We start from the raw sequence: 18,647 nt of genomic DNA, 5'->3' as shown, positions 1-18,647 counted from the left end.
AAATTGAGAGAAGTGGGAATAATTCGCTTTCGGTGCATATTCAGGTGAAAAAAAGTGAGCGACAACCTAAAGAAATTAATCAGGGACTATGTCGTTCAGTTTTTTTCCCGGAAATTATTGTTAAACAAGCTACAATTAAATAAAAATGATTTTTCCCCATACAATTTTACCTGGTTTACTACCAGTCCCCACGAGCTCAATCTCTCAACATGCCATGTATTTTGTTGACACTCGATTTCTGATTTCCCTTTCACAGATTACAAAATAGAGTACCTGACACTACAAAACATGTCTGGTACCTCTATATATGCATTTGCATTAACATTTGAAGTCCCTCTTTTTTTACATATTCTGCGCAAAAGATACTTTATGCCCCGCCCCATACATAAAATTCGGCGGGAAATTCTGTGAGGGGTGAGCTATTTTGTGTGCAGAATGTGTAAAAAAGGAGGGACTTCGAATAATAATCTAAATGCATATATAGAGGTACCAGACATGTTTTGCACTGCAGTGTCCTCTGTGAACAATTATAGGAAAATAGATTGTGTCTAGTTTCCGATAGATGTCACCGCAAACAACAGCTGTGACATCTGATGGAACATGAATGCAGAAACTTGACAAAATGATCAATTATAAAGATAAATTTAAGCGAATTCTGATATGAAGCATTCAGAATTCAAAGAGGATTATAGAACTAATTCCAAAAAAATTCTGAAGACCGTTTACCTCTGCGTCCCCATTTAAGGGGCTGTTCATAAACTACCATTTTTAGGGGTTTTAGACTCCCCTTCCGCGACAAAACTCTCACCCTTTACGTGGTTTATGAGCAGCTCTAAGGGGGGGGGGGGGGGGATTTTGTTAGTCCGTAGGATTTGTTGGATCAAGATTCACCTTTATAATATTTGCAATTTTTTAAGGCCTAATAAAAGCTTATGTCATGAAAAAAGGGCGAACCCACAATCTTATGCGCAGTAAGCAAACCGGTCGTCACTAGGCCACCGAGCTCCTTCATCACAACAAACCATTACAAACGACGATCGTTTAAGACTAATAACATAAAGTTAATTAAATGGAATTATATCCCCGCCGACAGAACTGGTGATGAACTAGTCCAGAAGTGGTTAAAAATCACTCTAATAGAGCACAAAAAAAAAGAAAATTCCCGACAGAACTCAACTACGTCGTATTTCAACGATAGCAGAATTGTGTTCCCACCAGCAACAACCGAGTACTATCAGTAGCTGGTTTTCTACGTTCTCTTCTACAAAAAATCTTTAATAGAAAGGAGCATGAGATTTAACGCATGATCTTCTGCTCAATAAGCAAAAACGGTTGCTACTAAGTCATCGAGCTTCTCACATTACAACAAACCATTAAGAACGATCGCATTGTTGAAGCCCGGTGGCATGACGCTATTGAAATGGAATCGATTTGATAAATCATGCGGCCGTGTTTCGAAACTAAAGAGAAAGCACCTCCTTGATGTGTGACCTCCTGAAATTACACCCATGATCCTCTTCTCAGTATGCAAAACGGTCATCACTAGGCCACCGAGCCCTTGATATCACTACATACAAACCGCTACGACTACTACGAACACTTGATCGTGAGTCAATATCACCATTTAAATCCGGAGAGACGACGACACATAGAATGACCCTCGGAAGGATCTACCATGATTTCCAATCAGGATAAGAGCAAGCGTACCATTGCGGCACAAATATCACACATCTTTTAGGCTGTCGCTATTGCGCACCACCATTGACACAATCTATCAAGGCACCCGAAAAAAAAGAATTTTAGGAGAAAACATAACTCACATTCTCGCTTTCGTAATGTTTTTCCTATACCTAATGTATTGCTTGTCACAGAATCTTACAGCCCCCTCACCCCCTTTTTTTAATAATTCGTTTATTTTTCCAGGCTCATTTGCTGTAGCTTTGCGGAGCCGATATTCATTGATTAGATGAAAAAATTACTTAAAACTAACGTTAGTAAAGCGGGGGCCGATTACTCGCGGCAATCTCGAGGTTAGGGGTGACAAATTGTAACAAATGGATGGCAGGGTAGGGATTATGAACACAAGGTTTGGAAAGCAATGTGCTCTTGATCTCGAACTAGGGGACACTTTAATGAAAAAGACAAACATGGGGGTACACCGATCGGCAGCTAACAACTTGGGAGAACACAAGATGACACTAACTACTAAATCCTCAAATCTATCCGTTTTAAAAACACATAAATTAAATTCAAATAGTCGAGGTCTCGGCTCGCCAAGACATCTCTAACGGGTATCGCGGGTTGTTTCCTCGGGCCCTGAAACCCCCTCACCCCTTAGAGTGTGAGATAATTGGGATTTAAAACATGTTATTACAGGAAGTCAGAGTGACCAATGTATCGGGAAATCGGAAAATTTTGAAAATTTCAATGACTAATAGGGGAAAAACACACTTCGAAAAAAATTCAATGCAGTTGGGCTGACTAGATTTTCAGGATACAGTCTCTTTGAAGAATTATTATGAAAATTTAGATGAAATTTCCAAAGGGATTTTAAAGAGATTTTGGAATAAATTCTATATATAACAAGGTACTTCAGTGAAAAATTCCTGCGGAGTTTGACTAGAATTCAATTGTTAAAAGAGTTTGACTAGAAGTTAATTGTTAAAAGAATTTGACTAGAAGTTAACTGTGTAAGTTTAAGTTCAGAGTAGAAATTTTATGTAGGTCTTTGGGAAATTCCATGACGATTGTGATGAGGATTCCAGATACAATCCCAATGAATAGAGAGTTATGATGAAAATTCAAAGGAAGTTTTGAGTGTATTGAATTCTGAGGAAATTCGAAACATAATTGAAAGTGAATTCAATAGTGAGTTTCATTGGAATTTTGCGTAAATTAACTAATCAATCAAGTTTTGGGGGTACACTTTCAAAATAATTCGGAGAAGAGTTTTGAAAATTCCAAGGGATGGATCGCTCTTCTGTGGGCATTTTCATTACCTTTTATTATAGAATGCTAACGTAAAATCAAGTTGAATTTTCAGTTAACTCTTCGTGAATAGATAGTTTAATGCTATTAATCAACATTTCCACACTCTGCGTTTTCACTGAAGGTGTACTCGAGACCACTCTCAAGTTTAAGATGGGTTAACTGAAAATAAAATTGCATTTAACGTAATTTAACGATTCAATATTAAAAAGTGATGAAAAAGTTCCAAAAGAGCGATACATCCTTGATTCCAAGAATAACTCCAAGGGCATCTCGAGAAAAGTTTCTAGAGAATTCATAGGAGAACTCCAAGTGAATTTTCAGAAGAATATAGAGGATAACTCCATGATAACTCTGAGCAGAATTTCAAGACGATTCTGAGGTATATTGCATAGAGAATTCAAGTAAGTTTTAAATAGAATTATGGAAGAAAGCTAAATTGAACTCTTGGAAGAATCATTAACAAACTGAAGGGAATCTTAGAATGGATTCCATATTTTTTTTTTTGAAAGTATTGGCTGTCAGCTCTTGGCTTTTGGACTGTTATAATGATAATTTTTTAAAGAGACTTCCAGAAAGCGAATGTCAAATCTATAATAGGAATTCTTAAAAGAACTTCTAAATTGATTCTAAAGGAATTTAATGAAAAAATTCTATAGAAATCCTGTCATCAGTTCTGAGCAAATTTTCAAAGTAGTTAGAAAATTTACAATTTTTGACTCGCTGACACAAATTCTAGATGCAGGGAAAATTCTGTAATGAACCATTTAACCCAGTGATCACTTCGGCTCAATCGTATTCGATTAGGCTGATGCAAATTTTATTTTTATTTTGTCACCTTAAAAAATTACAAAATATTAAAAGGGCGAAAAAATTCAGCCCAATTCAAAATTGTCATTCTCTTTGTGCTATTTCCTAAAACTACACAAATTATTCTATAGTTATAGTTGTAAAAAAGCTACTAAAAAGGGAGCTAAGAGAAGAGAAGTAGTCGTTCTGATGGCACACCAAATAAATTATTGATATTTTAGACTTAATCCATTAGTATCTCATAAACACTTATGTACGATATGAACCTATAAATCGAAAGTTTCAATAGAAAGTTTATGACCAAACCCATGGTATACTCCATGGTGTATACTACCTGTAAAACCAGGAATCTTCAGGGATTTTTTTTCCTGAAAATACCTGGAAGTCTCAGGGAATCTCATTATTTCTCAGGGAATTTATTAATTTTCTTACCAGTGTTGGAAAAATATCCAAAAATCAAATCTCACCAATGCCAAAGATCACGCTTAATTTTCGTAAACAAAAATCAACAAGCAAACAATTGCGGTTGATTTTGCAAGCTGTGATATCACAGCTCGGAATATCAAGCAAACAAAACTCACCAGCTGCAAATCTCACCAAATTGTGGTGAGATTGAGTTTAATGATTTTTGCTTTACACCCGAACGAAACCGAAGCTTCCATAACGACTGGCAGCTGTCCCTTCGTGTCTGCCATCGGTGAAGAGTAAAAAGAGATAGCAAACTATACTTTCTCTTTCTAAGAAAACGATGTGCAACGGAATCGTTTTTGTGTCGAGTCAGCTCTCAGCATGATTTTTGCACATTGTGAATAGTCTCGCAATATCAAAGGAGCTTGTACAATCAATATCAAGCATGATATTTTGGTTTAATATCACGTGTGATATTGAGAGCGTATGAGAGCGGAAAAATATTATTTGATCGATGATTTTGGCAACACTGTTTCTTACCAAGGATATTTTGAAGAAAAGAAAGTATTTTAAAATAAAAACATTTCGTTATTTTCATTCACACATTGCACTTCATAGATCAAGAGTTGATTAATCTTCAGTAAATAAATTTTAAATATTCAGAGACTTAAAAAGGTTTTTTTTTTTTAATTTACATATTTCACACAAATTTTAAATTTGAACTATTTTTTAAAATCCTGAACTTAAAAGTTATAAAACTTCAAGAGAGTTTCTAGAATCTGGAAGATAAATTCCTCGTAAAATTTAATATTAATTTCTAAGGACCTCATTCCAATTCTGGGAAAAAGTCTTTGAGAAAGACATCAAGTGCAATCTTCGTTCAAGGTAGTTCTGAGTAATTTTAGATTTCATCTCAGGCTTCACAGTTTTGAGTAGAATTTCAAGAAAACCCTGAATTGAATTTAAAGTGAATTTTAATGAAAAATCATGTGAAATTCTGAAGCGCTGAACTCCTGGGAACTTCAGCGGAAAATTCCAAAAGCATTCCGAGGATAATTTCATGAAGCTTGTGGGAGAAAACGAATCCGGAGAATAAGATCTTGGAAATTTTTGAAGAATACTTAGGTGGATGCTAAAAGGAGAATTACAGTGAAATCTGAAAATGACTCCATAAAATCTTCAAAGGAATTCGCAAAAGAATTCCAGGCAAATTTGTCAAACAAATGAACTCTAATGAGACTTTCAATGTGAGTATTCCAAGGGAAGAAGTGAGATTCAAAAGGAAATATGAAATAAATACAATGAAAATTATTGGAAACTTTCCAAAGGTTTTCTCACTGAAGAGAATTTCATGTTATTTTCGAGGAAAATTAATAGAAAAAATAACTCGGAGATTAGTTCCAACGAAATTTTGAGGAATATTTCAATGGAATTGCGGCGAGAAGTATTTTAAGTATATTCTGGTGATATTTTTTAGAGAATTCAGAGAATGGAATACTTCTCTGAATTCGCTAAAAAATATCACCAGCATATTTCTAGAATTTCTAGAATAATTCCATGCGAGTTTCGGGAGAATGCAAAGTAAATGCTGAGAAAACTCCAAGTGAATTCTCACAAGAAATCTCCGTTGAATAAGGAATGGACTATTCTGAGGTCTTCAGGAACTGCTTGAAAATTCCCAATATTTCCTGAAGTTAATGAAACTTCATTGAGATTCTTTTGTAGTTTGAGAAGCTAGCCTAGTGCTAACAATACATCAATTTTTTAAACTTCCCTGATCTTTTTCGGAATTCCTGAAGTTTCCACAATTTTCCTAACGTTTATGGATCTTCTATAAAGTTTTAACAATTCGCTGAAGTTCTCGAAACTTCATTAAAATTCATGTAATTTCTCGGAACTGCTATGAAGTTTTATGTTATTTTGTTAATTTTCAGAACTTCTCTTTTTGCAGTTTTCATGAAGCTTCTTTTTTTTTCTTGATTTGTATTCCGTGCTGAGCACCAACGCTACCGACACCAGGGAGGCAGCTCACACACCCGGGCCCTACATATCGACCCATCAAACTTATGAACCGGGGACCAACGGCTTTACTTCCCTTCCCGTGAGCAGAAATGTTATGCCTCAGAACATCCCGGCAGAACCCAGGCCTGCTGGGGTGAGAGGTAATCACGCTTACCACTACACCACCGATGCTGCTATTCTCATGAAGCTGAATGTAATTGAACTGTCCTAAAAATGTTTAAGCTTCCGTGAACTTCTGAACTTTTGTAAAGACCTCAATAATTTTCTTATCATCTATGAAGTTTTCTGAAAATCTGGGAGCTTCTTAAAATTTCCCATCAATTATCTGAAACTAATGAAATTGAACTCTCCCGTAAATTCTTCCCATTTTTGGAGCTCCCTAAACTTCTTTGAAATTCTCCCGCATGTTGCTAATGTTCTTGAAAGTTCCTGAAGTTCTCGGATGTTCCCTTAAGTTTCATTAATTTCTATGAAGTTCTCGAAATATGTTTGAAGATCTACGCAGTTCTGGGAAGTTTTCGAAGAAATGCTTTCGGCAACGTGGAGCCTTAGATAGTGATAAGCGTCGCTAGAACTATTCCACAGCCGCAGACAGTATATCAGCAAGTCCAACGTCCACTCTGTTGCCTGTGGATTATAGGACATACCTCACATTCCCTTATCCATCAAAGTATGAGTTAGGTAAAGGATTGCACATTTGATTAGTATAGTCGCATTAATGACCCCTCGCCCAATGTCAAATTACTGTTCAATTTTTCCACTGCCGTACTCAGGTTGACCCAATCAACTAGCAGCATCTAGCAATCTATCCTCTTCAGAACTTTGCCTAGGTAATAAATTATCGCACTAAAGCTTCCCAACTCTGACAGTGTTCGAAATTGTTCTGAAATTTCTTTAAGCTCTCGCAATTTTCTTTTTCAATTATCGAACTTCCCTTAAATTATCGAAACTAACTCATAACTTCTTCAATAGTCTAGACTTTCCGGATGTTATTAGAACTGCCCAAAAGATTTATGAATTTCCTTAAAGTTCTCTAGACTGCCCTGAATTTCTCAGTATTTTTATCTGAAACTAATCAAATCGCCTAGAAGTTTCCACAATTTTCCTTAAATTTTATAAACTTTATAAACGCCCACGGAACTTTGCCTTAAATCGCTAATTTTCCCTGAGCGTATCTGAACATCCCTGAAGTTCTCTAAATTTGTTTAATATCCCGGACAATTTTCTGATATAAAATCATAATTCCATGACGCTTCTGAGGCTTTCGGATCAATCATAGAATTTTCGGAATATCATATAACCCACGGAGCTCCTTGTAAGGCGCTGCATTTTTTTAAAGTTATTGTGACTGTTCTGTAGCTATCTGATCGCTCTCGAAGTACTCGAAACATCACTGAATAGCATGAAACGATCTAAAAATGTCTGAATTTCTTAGAAGTTCTCTGGAATATCTTGAAGATATCGTTGCTTGCTTAAAGTTTCTTGCATTTTTTTTTTAAATTAACGAAACTTCGAAGATGTTATCTAATAAACATAGCTAAATTTTCACAATTTTTTCATGTTCTTGAAATTTTCATTATATAAAACCCTTAAAATACTCACACATTTTCCGAATGTTCATATAATTTTTAGTGTTTTCCAGAAATTGCGATTTTTTCTATGTTGTTCAGAATCCAGAGATCAAAGCGTATTTAACTTGGAATACATATTTTGGAATATGGTGGCCATATCCTGGTTCACCGGATAATCTGAATTGACCGATAAAGTGGCCACATTATAAAAATTGTGCTAGAACCTTGCGATTTTTTCTAAATACGCTTTGATCTCTTGATTCTGAACAACATAGAAAAAATCGCAAGGTTTTAGGACATTTTTTTATAATGTGGCCACTTTATCGGTCGTTTCGGATCCTCCTTTAGGTCAGTAGAGTTTTCCTGAGGGCGTATATACTGTCTTTACACCATATATACTTTGTACTATCAATTTCCAGTAATATAGTAAAGTAAAGTCTAAAATTATGTCGATAGATAGTGGCATTTCCTACATTACCGGGAACTCGGGTTGAATTCTATCTCGGTACGCAAATGTCTCCGGCCAATGAGACCACCACCAATCGATTCAGGAGAGTTTTTCCTTTGAGAATATGTATAACATGTTGACTGAAACCGTTTGGCAACCGAGATATTCAATTTAGTCGCGGTTTTGTCACTTTTTGCCCAGTGTGCGCCCTTTGATTCTCTGATCTGTTTTGATGTTCTAGGGGCTTCCCTGAAGCTCTCAATTCTATTGAAGATCTCGGTTCTGCTCTGAAGAAAAAAAAATGGAATTCTCATAAAAGCCTTTAAACATCCCTGAAATTCTTTGGACTTCTGTGAAGTTTTCATAAATTCTCTGAAGGTATCTGTCCTTCCCTGAAATTTTCGAAACATTTCAAGCTTTCTCGATTTTTCTAAACTCACGCTTGTAGCTTTAAAGATCTAAAGTCTGGATGAAATTCCCAAAACATCTCTAGATCAAGCTTTTCTGAAGTACCGTAAAACGGGGTGACATTGATAGTTTTTTAAGTATATTCTAAATATTTTTTACATCAATGAATGTTTTTCAAATTTTATTTGTTTAAAACAAGTACTGAGGACCCTAGAATCAATTCGTTAGTAATATGTTTAACGGAAATTATTGCATTCGCACTATTTTTTTAGACTTGTTGTAACCGAACATCAGTATTTTGATTTGGGGTTACTTTGATAATGCTCGATGAATGTAGAAAAACATGCGGGAAACTCAAACAATTCAATTCAAGAAATATGAAACTTTGAGAGTATATAATCAGAAAACATCATAGGCAATAAGAACACAACATTGAATTTGTGATGGCTATATTGGAAATACATTTCGTAAGTAAATAGCCAAAAAACAAGAAAATTGTGTTTCAATATGTTTGGCAACATGTAACACAAACTATAAAAAAAAACTATTATCGATATCAAGGAAAATGCTCTAAGCTACAATATGGAACCAGTGTTTCTAATTCGGAAAAAGGGCAGAGAGTAAATCAAATCATTATATTCTACCATCAAAGTTACCCGCATTATCAAAGATGCCCCGTTTTACGGTACTTACAACTTCGTAAAATTTTTAACAATTTTCTTCAAGTTCTCTAAATTTCTGAAGTTCTCGTGTCCCCGGTCAAGTTCTCTGAAATTCTAGGATTTCTTTAAAAGTTCCTGCCATTTATCGGAAGCTAATAGATTTGCTTTGAGGTTCTTAAAACTTCCAGTAAGTTCCCTATATTTTTAGGATTTTAACTTCCCTTATGTTCCGGTAGTTTGTTTGTGAAGCTTCACTGAAATTCTCAACATTTCATTTCATTCCTCAGAGCTTCTGTAAAGTTCCTACAGTTGATGTGAAGTTAAGTGGCCCTCACTGAGGATCTTTAATCTTTTATTAAGTTAATTACAAACTTGAAATAAATATTTTTTTACTTTCATTTTGACACTTTGAAAATATACTCAATATCTTGAACTTGTACATGCAATACGAAACATCAACACTTTGAACATTTTGAGATCTTAAACTTACTAAAATTAAGTAAGCGTTAAACATTTAATGGATTTGATTGCAAAGCTGTTTCTTTAAACTTTGATAGGCCCGGAGTGCCGAGTAACGTCTGAGAATTGAAAACTAAATATGATGTTGTAAGGTGACTAAGAATGATTACTAAGCTTGCTGTCGTTTTGGTCGTTTTAACGGTTTAAAACTGAGAGCAAACAAATCTTCCTGTCACATCAGAATGAAAAATAATTCTGCTATCAGTGAAAGCAAACTGAAAAATAAATTAGATGTACATTTTTCCTGTTGAGTATTCATTTTGATGTTCCGCCAAGAGAAAAAAAAATCAAAACTGCAACAAGATTTTCAGTTGTTGATTTGCTGTAACAAGACACTACTGAAAACAAAACAAAAATCAACAGAAAATTTAGATAAAGATCAAAAGTTCAGCAGAATGAAAACAAAATTTGGTATCTTCGAAAACTGAAATCAAATTATGATTTCAATTTGATGTTGCCATCACAATTTGATTTCGATTTGCTATCATTTTGATGTTGGTCTTTGCTCGGTGTAACAGCCTGGCTACTTCACTAACGAAACTTATTTCGTAAACTTGGACCGAATTTGATCAAATTAGGGCACAATTACAATAAAAAAAAAACACTCACTCATATGTAACGACACACATCCAACAGAGAGCATCACATTCCGTTGTACCATGTTAAGTGAATTGGAACGACATTGAACTAGGCTCCAGTCCTTTGAAAGTTCAGTTTTCCAGCGACAACCCTTCCTTTTGTTAATTGACAATGTTTTACACATTACTTTTCTCGAAAACATTTAAACTGGCCCTGTACCACTCTGCCATTTACCCTTTCCTAAAATCAAATCGCCTCTACATCACAAACGCTCAAGCTCACTCCACGAAGAAAGTATCGCGCAATGATGACACGCACAATTCCACCGAACCGTGACGACCACCAACCCTCCCAAGGGCACCCTGCTACAGTCATAGGTGCCCAAGCACAGAAACTCACCGGGTCCAGAGTTGCCACATCGGTTCCTATCACTAGTTTGGCCTTCCGTTGGTTCTCGTTCTCGCTACCATATCCGTCCCCATTATTGTTGTTGTAATGATGAATATTGTTGTTATTCATCGCACTGCTGCTGGTGGTATGATTCGTCACATCCTCCAGATGCCGTCTCTCGCCGATATCCCGGTCCAGGGTAGCGGCCATACTGCTACCACCGCTGTGGTTGTTGTTGATGTTATTGTTGATGTTGCTGTTGCCACTGGAGCGACTTCCGGTGGCCGCCGTCTCGAACGGGGATGTCGCACTATCGATAATACTCTTGCGGCCGATCACTTGCTCCTCGTTGAAATTGGCCGAGAAACTGTTTGCCGTCTTCACGCTGAAGGTGCCGAAATTGTTTTGATTGTTTTCTGAAAGGCAAAAGAGAGGAGATTTGTGGTGGAACAAGGTGCCACAGAGAGCAGAAGAGGCGGAGAAAAAGGACCCGAAAAACCGAAAATCGACGATGGGGGAGGCATCGTTTAAGATAACGTGACCTTCTTTTTATGGCGAGGCACGCAGTTACCACTACTGGGCTGGGCTGATTTACAACACCCACATTTGACGAAAATCGCTATTGATGGGAAAGTGGAATGTGTGATTCGGAGTGAGGGAACAAAAAAAAATCAACGCATCACTGCCCGACAACCACCGATGGCCGTTCGAGGAACTCAAGCGTAACGGAAGTGTGTCCGTGAAAGAAATTGGTATAATATAGAGCTTCAACATGAATCGACTAATTTTTACCATTTCTGAAGGCACAACTGGTGGTCACCGTTTCACACGGTCAGCTGATAAGTAGCCGTGGGCAGGTTGAACGATGCGAGGACGGCAATTGGGGGAGACGGTAACGTGTGTGTGGTATATCATGGAACTTTCAACATTTCGTGTCGTTACGGTTGAAGGCCCATCACCAGCAAAACTAACGTAGCTAGACGAGCCATTGAGAAGGCAGAAGAAGTTCCAACCGCGCGCGCACTCAGCAACTAGCCTAATGACAAGCGCGCCAAACTGAAAGTGAATTTTCTGCTTTGGTGCAATAAATTTAGCTTTAAATAGACTCAACACTTTTCCAAAGAAAGTTGATTTTGAAGTTTAAAATAAAAAAAAATCCCGTGTGATGCTTCTCCATCAATGACTATTTTCGGTTCTTCCTTTTTTAGGTCAACGACGTGCAGCTACAGGTACATACCTCTATGGCTGGGTTTTTCGGATTCTTTGCATTGGTCCACCGTATCGGTACCCAGTTTGTCCTTCTTGGGCGACCGTTTCGTTCGGAGGGGAGGTTTCGGCCGCTTCGGTTGCTCGTTGTCGAACGAGATGTAGAAACCTTTCTCATTCATATCGTCCTGCTGGGGGTCCTGTTTCGACGATGGAGGGAGAGAAAAGTGGAAAAGCATGTAAACTGGGATCGTTATCGCTATAATTGTTTGGGTTTTTGGGTCAAGTGCACATTTCAACAACAACAATTAGTTTATCGGGATTACAACAGGTTTTACACAATTAACCCCTCCAGTTCCATGGTTAATTTGGAACAGAAGCATTTTTCAACTGCTTTTCATGAAGCTATCGTCACGTACTTAATAGCCTAGGCGTGGAAGATGTCGGTTTTCTAAATATGTACAGAAACGGGTTGAAGCTTAAAAAGATAATCATTAAGCTGCAACCAAAATAGCATAATTTTCATTCAATCGATTGGTCATACTAGTCACTGTATTCTGTTACCATTTGGAACCCTTGGCCTTATTATAGTCTTATCATTGAAGTACAGAATTGTAAGCCTTATTAATGTCTACAAACTGTCTTAAGTTGTGATTTAACGTGCATTGTGTCTGTCATACTTTGTTGTTGTATTCCTTACATTCAGGCTACATACTCACCACTGTCTGTTTTGTAAATACCTCAATTCGTTAATTTCGTTGTCGTTTTTATTCAGATCGATATAGATTCTTCCACTGCAAAGAAATCGAATTCATACTGCATCATGGAGCAGTTCGATCGCCATAGTAGGAGCCACAGTGATTTGTTTTGGTTGGAGAAAAGAGAAAGATATTTTAATAGGGAACAATTTGAACCGCTGTTTCGGTCCTGAACTGTAGACTCCGGTTGGAACTATTGTCCAGCCACATCGCAAGAACCACGTTTTAAAATTTGATTTAGTGACTTTCATTTCATAAAAGAATAGAATGGTAGATCACCATGATTGTGCTACATTACTCCCAATGCCGTTACCCGAATGTCACTTCCCCTTACGCCATTCACAATTGAATGTGAAAAGGATGAACAGCAATCCAAAGAAGACAGAATATCGTTCGGGGTGATGGCCATTGGGGGAAATGGCGTTTGGCGAAATGACATTCCGGGTGATGACATCCGAGGTAATGTAATACAACCCTCACGTTACAGGTAAGCCAGTCTCGCCTCCACGGTTAAAAATCAACGAAGGATAAAGGAAAACACTGAAGTGTCTGCGAGGAACCCTCATGGGGAGTGAGTGGATTCGATGATTCGTCACTACCGTCGCACTATGGGGAATCTCCACACAAGGAAGTGGCCAAAAATATGTTCTCCCTTATTCTGCATTATTTGACACGTTTTGTATTACCTACATTAATCATTAAACATCATTCTGCGTTCCTGAAGTCTTGTACGTTCTCCTAAATGTCCTGGAGTTAAGATCTTGATGTTATGCACACTCAATGTGGTTTGATACGCACGTTCCCAAAACGTCGTCCGTGCTTTGTATACGCATCATAGAATGGTAAAAATAAGATATTTTTATTGATTCTCTCCAAACTATTCTGGAGCTAAGATATTGAAGATCTACAACAGTCTCAATGAAGTATTGAACAATGTCCTGAAAATCTGTTTGAGTCCGTGTATTTCATCAAGAGAGCCTTTTGCCAACATGTACATCACGGAATGGTATTAATAAGATATTTAATGCTTTACAAACCAGACTGGAGTTCCGATCTTGAAGATCTAGAGACTCAATGCAGTCCTGTAAATCTGTATGAGTCCGTGAAGTTCCAGAGAGCCTTTTGAAATCATGCACATCATCGAATGGTTTCAATGAAATATTTAATGTTCTCCAATCTACTGTTGAGCTAAGACCTTGAAGTTACAGACAGAATGAAGTCTTGAACAATGTTCTGAAAATCTGTAAGAGTCCGTGAAAGCCCCTTTGACAACATCCACATCATCAACATCACATCGACTGTCTTGAGTATTGAACAGTGTCATGAAAACCTTTAGTGTGGTTACAGCAAGATATTAAATTCCCTCCAAATTATTCTGGAGCTAAAATTTTAAAGAACAACAAGCTCAATATAGTCTTGAACAATGTCATGAAAATCTTTATGAGTCCGTGAAGTTCCAGAGAGCTTTTTTACAGCATGCACATAATCGAATGGTGTTAATTAGATATTTTGTTGCTCTCCAAAGTATTCTGGAGTTCAGATCTTGAAGATCTACAGACTCAATGAAATCTTGAACAATGTCCTGAAGATCTTTATGAGTCCGTGAAATTCAATAGAGCATTTTGGCAACATGCACATCACAGAATGGTATTAATATGATATATAATGCTTTCCATATCATTCTGGACGTTGAGATCTTGAAGTTCTACAAGCTCAATGAAGTCTTTAACAATGTCTGTAAATCTTTATGAGTCCATGCAGCTCAAGAAAACCTCTTGATAACATGCACATCATGGCTTGGTATCAATAAGATTTTTAATACTCTCCATACTATTTTGGAGCTAAGATCTTGAATCGCTACAAACTAAATGAAAGTACTGAAAATCTTTATGAGTCCATGAAAATCAAGACTGCCTTTTAACAACATGCACATCATCGAATGATTTTTAATGCCTTACAAACCATTATGGAGCAAGGATCTAGAAGTTATACAGACTGATTGAAGTCTTGAACAATGTCTTTTATGAGTCCGTGAAGTTCAAGAGAGCCTTTTGAAAACATGCACATCATCGAATGGTTTCAATAACATATTTAATGCTCTCCAATCTATTCTTGAACTAATATCTTGAAGTTTTACAAGCAAAATGTAGTAATGAACAATGTCCTGAAAATCTGTATGAACCCCTTGACTACATGCACATGAACTGTTCTGGAGATCTTGAAGTTCTACAGATCCAATGAAGTATTGAACAATGTCTTGAAAACCTCTAGTATGGAACAGCAAGATATTAAATTTTCCCCAAACTATTCTGCAGCTAGGATTTTAAAGTTCAACAGGCTCAATATAGTTTTGAACAATGTCCTGAAAATCTGTATGAGTCCATGAAGTTCAAGAGGGCCTTTTTACAACATGCACATCATCGATTGGTATTAATAAGAAATTTATTGCTCTTCAAAGTATTCTGCAGTTAAGATCTTGAATATCTACAGGCTCAATGAAGTCTTGAACAATGTCCTGAAAATCTTTATGAGTCCGTTAAGTTCAAGAGCGCCTTCTGACAACATGCACATCACGGAATGGTATTAACAAGATATTATGCTTTCCAAATCGTTCTGGAATTTAGATCTTGAAGTTATACAAGCTCAATGAAGTATTTAACAATGTCTTGAAAATGTCCTGAAAATCTTGATGAGTCCGTGCAGCTAGACAGCATGCATATCATTCTACATCGCGTTAGAATGTGTTTCTTCTTGGCTTTGCCGATGACATCGACATCATGGCACGGAACTTTGAGGCGATGGCGGAAACGTACATCAGACTAAAGGCTGAAGCTAGGCGGATTGAACTTGCCATCAACGCATCAAAGACAAAATACATGAAAGGACGAGGTTCTAGGGAAGACAATGTTAGCCTCCCACCCCGAGTTCAGATTGACGGTGACGAAATCGAGGTGGTCGATGAGTTCGTGTATTTGGGCTCACTGGTGACCGCCGAAAATGATACCAGCAGAGAAATTCAAAGACGCATTATGGCAGGGAGTCGTGCCTACTTTGAACTCCGGAGGACCCTCCAGTCGAATAAAATTCGCCGCCGCACGAAGGTGACTGTCTACAAGACGCTGATTAGACCGGTGGTTCTCTACGGCCACTAGACCTGGACTATGCTTGTGGAGGACCAACGCACCCTTGGTGTTTTCGAACGGAAGGTGTTGCGTACCATCTACGGTGGAGTGCAGATGGATGACGGAGCGTGGAGTAGGCGAATGAACCACAAATTGCACCAGCTGCTGGGAGAACCATCCATCGTCCACATTGCAAAAATTGGGCGACTACGGTGGGCTGGGCACGTCATAAGAATGCCGCACGACGACCCAGTGAAAATGGTTCTAGAAAGCGACCCAACAGGAACAAGAAGAAGAGGCGCCCAGCCGGCAAGGTGGATCGACCAAGTAGAAGGCGACCTGCGGACCCTTCGCAGACTACGAGGCTGGCGAAGTGTGGCCATGGATCGAGTAGAATGGAGACGACTTCTTCGGACTTTAGCCTGATTGGTAAGGTAAGGTAAGTAAGAGTCCAGACAATTTAGTTCTTTAATTTAAAAAAATATATCGGTTTTTATATATCATCTGAAATAGCTTCGTTTTCTGAGCACAGCGATATTTTTTCAAACCCACACACTTTCATCTCGATTTTTAAATCAAGATTTAAAGCAAAATAATAACTTTACTGTTTGACACTAAACTGACAAACTGACAGCTCGCTCCCATACAAAGTGACACCGAGGGGCGCTAATAAGGTGATTTTGGCAAATGTAATCGTACTTATTTAAAATAGTTCCAGTGTACCAAAATTGATGAAATTTTGGGTTTGGGTTCCATTTTTAATGCAGATTACGAATATGTATTAACCTCAATACCCTTAAAGAACCCAATTGAAGGCATTTCCATGAACTTCAGAAAAATCTTGTTAACTTCAGTGAAAATCATAGATCAAGATTAATTATTCCGTGTTGATTCCATGAAAATTGCGGGAGGAACTTCTTCAAGAAATTTCAGAAAAAAAAACTTTGAAAACTTCACAGAGGTGCAGAGATTTTCAGAAACATTTCGAGAACTTCATAGAAGTCTATGGAACTTAAGGGAAGATCCGAGAACTTGAGGAAATTTCATGAACATTAGCTAATTGCGAAAGCATTTCAAAGAAATTTAGTAAGCTCCAAAAAGGGAGAATTTCAAGGGGAGTTCAAATCGATTAGGTTCAAAAAATGTGCGGAAAATTTTAAGAAGTTACCTGGGATGTTAAGACAGTTATTAAGGTCTTCACATAAGTTCAGAAGCTGATGGAAGCTTAAACATTTTAGGACAGTTCAATTGAATTCAAGGTAGTACAACTACTCGCTAGACGCACATCTCTACAGAATAAACCTCGTTGACAGCAATATATGTAGGTGCAGAACCGGTTATGATGGCATCGATCACGCAGTTTGGTATTGCCCGGCTAATGACGCCTCCAGAGCACGTCTGTTGGATACCCTAGTGGCCCGAGGTAGACAACCCTTCCGTGAAGTAAGAGATGTATTGGGAATCCGTGATCTTCCCTACATGCAGGCGATCTACGAATTCCTTTGTTTGTCTGATGTTAGAGTTTGATGTGACAATCTCCTCCTTTCCAAACAATTTCCGGCCATTGTGTTCCAGTCTTATTATCCTCCTGTTTATGTGCTACTTGTCCCTGCATAGCCTGGATTCCAATCAAAATTGTAACCCATTAACCTCGAGTAATTGGTACCCAATACTAACCTAGAACCACTGCTGTTTAAAATGTAAATTCAAACATTACTGATTTTTGGCTCCGCAAAGTGTCACACACGACTGAGCCTAGTAAATAAACGAACTAGTTAAAGAAAATCTTGCTGTTCTGTAGGCACAATGAAGTCTTGAACAATGTCCTGATAATCATCATGAATCAGCAAATCTCAAGAGATGATAACATGTGCATCATGAAATTGTATAAATCAAGCGTAACTATTAAAATCGACGTATCTGATTTTGTAAACAATCACTTCAATAGACGATTTGTTTTAACTGCTAACTCAACCACGTAAACAAACAGCATTATTAGATAGGGAAATCTTTCCCCTACTAGCTGGTGCTGTTAGTTTCTGTGCGTGAGCTAGTAGTTGCCAAAATTGTCGATTGAAGTGATTGTTTACAAAATCAGATATGTCGATTTGAATAGTTACGCTTGAAATGCTCTCAATATACATAAGTTTATCGAGAAATGAGGATGATCTCGAAAAAAAAATGGAGGTACCAATCCTCAAAGTCAGCATGTTTATGTTTATAATCAACCATTTAATCAAGCTTCCACATTCACTTTCCATCAAATGTCGCTGTTGTTGTTTGCGGTGACATCTATTGGAAATTACGCACAATGTGTTTCCGTTAGTTGTTCACAGAGTACAGTGCAGTCAAAAAATCTAGACATCCCTTTCACAAACTACAAAATAGAGTATCTGACACAGCGAAACATGTCTAGTAACTCTTCGTATGCATTTAGATTAACATCCGAAGTCCATCCTTTTTTTTGCATATCCGGCACAAAAAATACTTTCGAAGGAATGGGATGGGACTTTGAAAGTATTGTTTGTGTTGAGTTTGCACAAATGGAGGGACTTCGGACGGATGTTAATCTAACCAACCACTTTTTCAGTGCCAGGTACTCTATACTGAAGTCTGTGAGAGGGAAATCACAAATCGTGTGTCATCAAAATACATGGCATGTTGAGACGTTGAGCTCTCGTAAAGAGAGATATCTCTCTCAAATTTGATTTTTTGGCTCTCTGGAGACTGGTTGGAATAAAAATCGGACACCACTA

At 37.6% G+C, this 18,647-nt stretch overlaps 1 protein-coding gene across 28 annotated transcripts in view; it reads right to left on the bottom strand.

The window, feature by feature from the left end:
* Nucleotides 1-18,647, bottom strand: part of Patronin (patronin) — a 282,903-nt gene that overhangs the window by 37,059 nt on the left and 227,197 nt on the right. For all 28 annotated transcript variants that reach the window (XM_065221870.1, XM_065221881.1, XM_065221891.1 and 25 more), the window contains 2 exons: nt 12,043-12,211; nt 10,815-11,221 (listed from right to left, as the gene is read on the bottom strand). In XM_065221870.1, the coding sequence (XP_065077942.1) occupies nt 10,815-11,221; nt 12,043-12,211 (576 nt within the window). The remainder of the gene's footprint in view (nt 1-10,814; nt 11,222-12,042; nt 12,212-18,647) is intronic.

This window comes from Ochlerotatus camptorhynchus, unplaced genomic scaffold, assembly GCF_037179485.1.
Source record: "Ochlerotatus camptorhynchus isolate MF236.1 unplaced genomic scaffold, CSIRO-AGI_Acam_v1.1 ptg000150l, whole genome shotgun sequence".
In the NCBI taxonomy this organism is placed as follows: domain Eukaryota; kingdom Metazoa; phylum Arthropoda; class Insecta; order Diptera; family Culicidae; genus Ochlerotatus; species Ochlerotatus camptorhynchus.
Note: the sequence above shows the minus strand (reverse complement) of the source record. Positions and strands in the feature narration are given on the sequence as shown.